Source organism: Notamacropus eugenii, chromosome 4, assembly GCF_028372415.1.
Source record: "Notamacropus eugenii isolate mMacEug1 chromosome 4, mMacEug1.pri_v2, whole genome shotgun sequence".
Lineage (NCBI taxonomy): Eukaryota > Metazoa > Chordata > Mammalia > Diprotodontia > Macropodidae > Notamacropus > Notamacropus eugenii.
In genome coordinates this window covers 76,830,933-76,839,145 of record NC_092875.1, presented here as the reverse complement: position 1 = coordinate 76,839,145, position 8,213 = coordinate 76,830,933, and the positions used below count along the sequence as shown (strand labels likewise).

The window sequence follows — 8,213 nt, the reverse complement described above, 5'->3', positions numbered from 1 at the left end:
GTTAAAAAACCCACACAGAGACAACTCAAACCCCAAAATGAGTTTTAGTGTAGAAAACCAACTGATGTTAGACAGCAAAGAGGCTTTTATTTAAGGATGGGTGGGAAGTAAATCCTTTATTTCTCTTCACAACATTCTCTCTCATCTCCAGAAATTCAGCACCGGTTTTTCAAAAGGATTGGTTGATGTTTTGAGGCTAAAGTGAGAAAAAAAAATCACTACAGTCCAGCCTAAGTGCTTTTTATTTCTCCAGTAACCATAACTTTTAATATAAAACCTTTAATATACAAATTGCATATGCAACAATAGCCACAGGGACAAAGGATAGATCAGAGGAAAAGAACTGAGGGCAGGGGGATGCTCCTATGTGCACAGAGGCCCTCTTTTCCTTTGTCTACAAAACACAAGAACCATCCCACACTTCCATAGCCTGAGAAATCTTATGGCCCCAGAAGAGGTTAAGTGCAGCCTTTTGGCATTAACTCCTAGTTAAGGGGTATAGTTTACAGTGAGTATATTTCAGTTACTCCTGTCCAGAGAAAATCAGTTGGTTAGTTCTTGATCAAATGCTCTGATCTGGCCAAGAGCAGTGAAGAATGAGTCATGTTTGAGTTGAGTGGCCACCAATAAAAAGAAGAAGATGGCCTTATCTTTAAATAGTCCCTCAAAATCCCATTCTTGGCACCTAAGGGAATGAGCCTTTCCAGGAGTTGGCAAGATGGAGGCAGGAATAAATATCCAGCTGGGGAAAGAGTGGCAATCACCATACCAAAAGCCATCAATCTAAACTTCAGAAGCCCAAATCCTACGAAGATTATTAATGAGTAACTCCAGAAAGTCAGGGCAAATCACTGATTGAAGATGGTTGGGAAAGTAAGGAAACTAAGAAGAAACAACATTAGGGGGGTTGGGGAGAGAGATGATCTCCAGTTATAGGTCAGGAAGCCCACAAGCAACCCAAAACAAAACAAGAAAAACCCACCCACAGACTGAATTATCTCTGCAGAGCCCTAGTACCCAAAAAGGCCAAAAGGCCAGGCAAAATTCACAATGAGTAAAAGAGCTAATGTACCATACAGGTAAATGGTCTCTCTATGTTGAACTAATGGACAGATCAATGACAGGTTTTTCTTTCCATAAGGACCAGTTTAACTGGGTTATAGCTATAGCTTAGAGCCCCAATCCAAGTCCTTCAGGCTTGCCCCAGCAATTTTCCAGAAGGCAGAACAAAACCATTCATTTGGCAGAAATCCAGGTCCATCATACTGCCTAGGTCTCATTTTTAGTTAGATGCAGTCCATGGAGTTTTCAGGAATGATGCTGGGAGCACAGTCTGGAAGATCTAATCCTTTGGTTGGGGGACAACTCAGAGGTAGCCCCATGTTTAAGACAGGGTCTTGGTTTTCAATGTCCTCCAATTTGTCTGTGGTACTGTCCCAGTTGATATGGAATCGAGTTACTCGGGGATTAGAAGCCAAGATGTTTCGTTGGAGCTAGGACAGAAAAAGTAAGCTTCATCAAAGGTTCTATAGCAAAAACCTGCCTTTTGTTCTATTTTTTTTCCATACCACATCTTTCCCTTCCCTCAAAAGCCAAACCCAGGAACAATGAACTTGAAAATAGCACAGTGATAGGATCAGGCTGATACTTTTCCTTCTTCCTCCAAACTCTACCTCATGTCAGCCCAACTCCAGCACATCATCTGTTCAATGCTGGGGAAGGGAGAAAAGGGGAGTGTCTAGAAAGGGCAATGCTTGTTACTGATAATTCTGCACAGCAAGCCATGACCCTCCTGGGATGTTCCTTCCCTTGCTCTGGTCAGAAGGCTAGGCATGTGACTAGGATCTGAATAACTGATGTGCTATGGCAAGAAACTCATACCTTTTTAAGCCACTTAACTGAGGTTTGGATAATATGATCTTTCAAATCCCTTTCAGGATGGACATTAGATGATTCTATTATTACTCTGTCCTGAACTACTGGGACAGAAGGAACCAGGGCCCTGAGTTAGAAAATCAGCTTACCTGAGAGAAGTCTGGTTTCAGGGGTGGGTTCTCCCGAAGCTCAGGGTTGGTGTATTCATTGTTGACATAGTAGCCTACTCGGATGAACTCCTGCCCATGGTAGGTGCAGGTTATAAGGACCACAGTTACACCCACCGCATCAGTTTCTGGGATGAGAGAGGCATTAGGGGCATCTGCCTGAGGAAACAAAACAGATTCTATGCTTCAGCATGCTTTGGGAGTAAAAAGGGGAAGTTTCCTCAATTTAGTGCTACAAATTGCTAACTTCTTACCTGAAAGACAAACATGTGGCGCCCTGCTGGGACTGGCCCAACCAGTACTGAGTCTAATATCTGGTCAAACTCCTCACTCTCTGCTGAACCCACATAAATGATTTTCCATTCTAGGTCTGAAAAGGAATAGAGGAATGTCAATATGACTTATGAAAGTGGAAAGGCAGGGAGATGTCTTCTGACATCAATCAAATCCAGTGCCTACCATGTGTCAGGTGTTGGGATACAAAGACAAAAAGTGAGTCTCTGATTTTCAGAAGTTTATTCTAACAGTAAAGACATATACAAAAAATACATTATAAATAACCTTGAAAGGGAAGGCACTAGGTGCTGAGGGAAAACCAGGAAAAACCTTATGTAAAAGGTAGCACTTAGATTTCCCAGAGACAGAGGTGGAAAGAGACAACAATCCAGGAATGGGGGAAGGGGGAGGGGGGACAGCCTGCACAAAGGCATGCAGATGAAGTATCATGTATGAGGGGCAGAACACAGGCCAGCATGGCTGGATGGTAGAGTTTGAGCATGTGTGTGTTAAAAATAAGATCTAGCATTTATTTATTGCTTTAAGGTTTCGGCACTTTATACACATTATCTCATTTGATTCTCACAACAATTCTGTGAGGTAACTACTATTATTCCTTTTCACTAAGGAAATTGAGGCTAAGGTACATTAAATGACCCAGGGTCATAGCTAATAAGCATCTGAAGCAGGACTCAAACTCAGGTCTTCCAACATTTTACCTACTGTGCTGCCTTGCTGCCTCTAAGATAGTACATATGTGAAGACTGGAAAGACAGGAAGGGACAAGGTTGTGAAGAGCTTTAAATGCTTATCATCTGATCCTAAAAATAGTGGGGAGATGCTGGAGTTTACTCAGCAGAGGGTTGGTTAGACCTGATCTTCAAATATCACTTGGGTAACCATCTAGGATGTGGTAACTGTAACTAGGATGGACTATAGTAGAGAGAGACTAGAGGTGAAGATAACAATTAGGAGGCTATTTTGATTTTTTTTTTTTTTTTTTAGGTAACGGGGGTTAAGTGACTTGCCTGGGTTTACACCAATAATAAAGGAGACCTGCTTTGAACTCCTGACTCCAGGGCTGGTACTGCATCCATTTAGACACCTAGCTGGCCCTAGAAGGCTATTTCAATGATCCAGACAAAAAAGTGAGAAGGATTTGAAAAAGGGTGGTAACTATTCAAGTGGAGACAGGAAATGGATGTAAGAAAGGTTAAGATAGAAATGATAACATTTAACAAACTATTCCAAACAATTTCTGAAGTTTGCCTTCCATCAAAAATGCCACTTTTCGCCCCAAGTATAGATATATTGTCTAAATATTAGCAAGTGACCCTGGAATTTAATAGATTAAATACCCCCACAATACAGTGGAAAGTGAGCTAGATTTGGGATCAAAAGATCTGGAATTGAAACCTGGTTCTTTTACTTGTTGTGTGGCCTTGGGCAAAGTTATAACCTCTTTGGGCTTCCTTTTTATTATGTGTAAAATGAAGGGCTGGAATCAGAAGTGGACTAGCTTGGCTTCTGGGAGCTTTCTAGCTCCAAGTGTATGATCCAATGCTAAATCCCAGCTTTCTGAGTAACCCTTAGAAAATCTGTTTTAGGTTCTTCTCTATAAATTATCTGCCTTTCAGGATCCTGTGAGATGGAATGGGATGACCAAGGCTGAACTGAAGTCCAAGTCAAGATGCAAATAACAGAAGCCTGGGGTCACTTAGGGCCCTGCCAGCTACATCACAGAGTAGTAGGAAAGGTAAAGTAACATCCTCTTTTAAAGAGAAGATCAGTGTCACAGAGTAGATCCTTTGACAAATGGGGCAGGATCACTGGCTCAGGCCTAGAATAAGATTCTGCCAGAAAAAGGAGGGAGATAAGGCTGCTCCAAGTTTTAACAAATTTCCAAATCATTCAAATCTAGGCAATAAGAATCATCATAACCCACTTATGAAGAATCAAGCAGAACTTGAGGCCAACATGGTCAAGAAACTCACAGGATTTACACTTAAACCCCAGTTTTCTAATATACATTAACAGTACCTCCTTTCACCCAATGGTACATTCAAGAGAAATGAGCCATAACTGTTCAATAGGTCAGTTATCTCCTGTGAATGACAGTGCCAACCAAAGCAAGTATCTTGAGTTCCAAGTATACTCAGGGCAAAGTTATAGCAATGCAGAAGGATTTGGCAACTAACCTGAAAATGTTTTAGACATCTTAAAATCACAACCCTAAGCTCAAGATGCCTGGGAAAATTTTCAGGCGCCATGATTCCACAGAATGTGATTACTTTGGGACAAGATACTTGGTACAGTACCCTTTTAAGGAAGGAGTTCTGATCTTAGGTAAATGCATCCTGGATAATTTCTTGCTAAGGTTTTCCTATAACACCAGGTTCCTCATTTCTACAGCAACTATGTGCTTTTCTACCTTTTCAATTTAACTGGAGTCTAGAGCAGAGGTTCTTAATTTTTTGTGTCATGGACACCTCAGAATAATGTTTGAAAATACATAAAATGCTTAGTATTATAAAGGAAACTGGCTTTATTGAAATAGTCATCAAAATTAAAAACAAAAACCCAAGTTCATGGACCTGTGTCTTGAGGTAGCCGTCTCAGTTTATGAACTGAGTTACATCCAGTTTAAAAAAAAAAACCACAAAACAGCGCTAAACTTTAGGAGTATCTGAGTATAGTAGATCTATTTCTAAACACCTGGGTTCCACAACTTGTGGCCTATAATTTTTGTATTTTCAGGAGAATCCTGGACCAAAGGATAAAGTAAACTGCTCGATTTCTAAAATGAGCTGTTTTAGTTGTTTTTAGTTGCTTTATGGAATGTTGACAGGATTAAGTGAGAGGTGAAAAATGGTTTGTGTCAGGGAAAAAGAGGATCAGTTAACAGTTTGTTATATGGCTTCTTAGGTCTTAAAACTGGCAAGCTGTGATTTCTTAAGCCCTTTAAGCAATAGTATGCCCTCTCTCTAGTCTCTAGAATTTTGTGCAAAAGGTAGCAAAAAAGTGTAATTCAACAGGAAAATGCAAATTTCCCAGGTAATCAAATCACTAACAGATTCAGTTATGGAATTATCAAGTTCTAGTTCTCAACCTAAAAAAATCAGGCTTCCTAAACCATAAATTTTATGCCATACTTTTAAAAGAGAAGAATGGTAATAGTGTTCCAACTTCAGGAATATGACAAGAATGAAGAACACTTAGTCAGCAGCTGGGAGATCCAAATTCTAGTAATTACTATTCCACCTCACCATATGACTTTAAGCAAATTAACTAAGAATTTAGTCTCTTCAAACTGTAAACTATAAACATAATAAAGGCTAAGGCCTATATGAATAGTGTGTGGCCCTTGAAGTAAGTTAATCCAAGTGGCAAAGATGCTCTTATTAGTGGCTAAACCCCCTGGATTTTAAATTCTGTCTTTCTATATTCTGCCTTATTAAATTCTGCTATCCCCACAGGCAAAGGGATAGTCTAGTAAGAGTAAAATGGAAGTTAAGAGTATTTGAGTCTATTCCTAATTCACAGAGATTCACTGAGTAACCCTGACCATTTTGTTAGTACAATATGTAGAACACCTTTTCTCAAAGGAGAGAACCTTACTTTTTCTGTCTCAGCCTTCTCATCTGGAAAATGAAAATGGTGTTGGCTTTAATATTCTTCAGTTAAATGAGACCATCTTTAAAAGTACTTTCATGAGGGGGATGCAAAATTACAACCTACCAAGTACTTATTTTAAATGATACCTATCTTCCCAAAACCATATAGCCCCCTCTCCTAAAAGCACATTTTTGGAGATATATAACATTCTTTGCAAACTTCTAAAGCACCATATAAATGAAATGTTTAAATATTATTGCTACTCTCAAATAACAGACTCTCAACTCATGGAACTTTCTACTACTTTAGTAGCAGAGCAGTAGAAATGGCCTTTTAGGAACAAGCCAGGTAACAGCTAGCCCCTGGATACAGGGCAGGGGTCCACACTAATTCAGGCAGTTCTAGAAAAGTGTAGGGTAGGAAAGATTAAAGAATTGTCCAAGCACTGGGGCATTTAGGAACCACTTTCTAGCAAGAAAGATCAGGCGTAGTTGGGGGTAGACTGGAGACGTCATCCAGGAAGAAGCCATCTCGGATTTCATTAAAACCCTTCTTCTAATAGGTGGAAAAGGGCCACAGAAATGAATGAGGGAAGAGTAACAGGGATAACCTCCCGGAGGCTGGAAGCAGTACCAGGCAGAAGAGTGGATATCCAGGCTTACTTGAGAGCGCTGCTGACACAAAATCCTTTGCAGTAATATTAAGTCCAGAACCTCAGAGATGGACGGGGCCTCAGTGGCCCCGAGCGCTCGCTTCTCTATGGCTCATTTTAAAGCTTCCAAGGAGCCTGGTGGGCGCTATCATCATCTCAAAAGCACAGAGGAGAAATCGCAGGCTCCGAGGGTTAAAATGCCATGCCTAGGGTAACACAAACATTGAACTAAGCGCCGACCACCCAGGCCGGGGAGCGGGGAGGCAAATATCCAAGAGAGACAGGCCCCTTGCCCTCAGCGCGTTTATATTCTACTAGACCAAGAACAGAACACTTTATTAAGGTGCAGGCGGATACCAGAGGGAAGCTTTAGCATCCCACCGGGGCGGGGCGGGAGCCCGATTCGTGGGAGTCAGCATAAAGGAGTCCCCTCCGTCAGGAACGCGCGGGGGGAGACTGGGAGATCCCGAGGGGAAGGGGAGGGCCGGGGCTCACCGTCGGCCAAGGCCTCGCTGCACTCGAAGCTGATCTCGAACTGGAAGGGGCTGTGGAAAGGGCTCGGGTTCTCCAGCACCGACACGTTCAGAACCGAAACTTTGGCCATGGCCTCGCGGGGGCAGGAACGAAGCACACCCTCCAAGCAGCAGCCGCCGCCGCCGCCGCCGCCGCCGCCGCCGCCGCCGCCGCCGCCGCCGCCGCCGCCGCCGCCGCCGCCGCCGCCGCCGCCGCCGCCGCCGCCGCCGCCGCCTCCGCTCTCCCTCTCGCGTCCCCTCCGCGCGGTTTCCACACCAGAATGAGGCGGCATTCCCCGCCCCTCCCCCACTTCACCCGCCCCGCGCCCCCTTCAAATAGCCGGACCCGCCCCCCGGCCAATCCGCTCCAACGCTTTCCTCAGCGCGAGCTTCTAGGGGCCAATACGCAGTCGCCCGTCGAAGTGCGTTCAGCTTCTTCCCAGCCAATCGGCTGCCCTCCCTCGCCGGCACGCGCGCGCCCGATTCTGCGCGGATAGACGGGTGTGTGTGGCGGGAGGTGTGTGGGGGGTGTTAAGGCGCTCATCATCCCTCTTTTGGCGCCCCAGCGTGACTGCTCTCTCTTCTTGATGCCAGCCAATCCCCGGCGCCTCCGCCTCAGCAGTGGACTCGTTGTGGCAGAGCGCAGAGTGAGCGCGGGGATCCCTGGGACCAATTGGCGTTGAGGGGACGGCCTTCGGGACGCGCGCTCGTCCCCGCCTCTTTTTTCCTTCCGTTTGCGCTCCTTTTCCCTTCGGTGTACGGAGGGGGCGGGGGAGAGGAAGCAGAGCCGCTAACTGCCGAATGGGGGCGCGAGGCGCTAGCGGAACACTACGGGTTCCCGTAGTGATTGACAGAGGGGGGAGGAGAAAGAAGAGTTGTGCCCAAAGGGGATTGGTCAAGCCGGTCTTGAGGGGGCGGGAGCAGGCGGAAGGTGAACCCGTAGTGTGCTGAAGCGGCGGTTACACTCAAGCACCGTCTTCGGTCGCGCCTGACGTTCTCCGCCCCTTGTGAGCGTCGTGGGCGGTTGGGCGGAGAGGCGGATAAGCCCAGCCTTCTGCCCGGGGAGCCTCCGGGGCCTGCAGCCGGTAGTCGTGTTCGCTCTACCTCCGGCTCACT

The 8,213-nt window shown here is 45.0% G+C and overlaps 1 protein-coding gene across 1 annotated transcript; it reads right to left on the bottom strand.

Moving 5' to 3' along the window:
* Positions 1–224: 224 nt before the first annotated feature.
* On the bottom strand, positions 225–7,401 carry ASF1B (anti-silencing function 1B histone chaperone). The gene is made up of 4 exons (XM_072602118.1): positions 7,081–7,401; positions 2,297–2,412; positions 2,025–2,201; positions 225–1,493 (listed from the first exon to the last, which is right to left on the bottom strand). The coding sequence occupies exons 1-4, from the start codon at positions 7,388–7,390 to the stop codon at positions 1,287–1,289; spliced, it is 810 nt and encodes a 269-aa protein (XP_072458219.1). The 5' UTR covers positions 7,391–7,401; the 3' UTR covers positions 225–1,286.
* Positions 7,402–8,213: the final 812 nt, after the last annotated feature.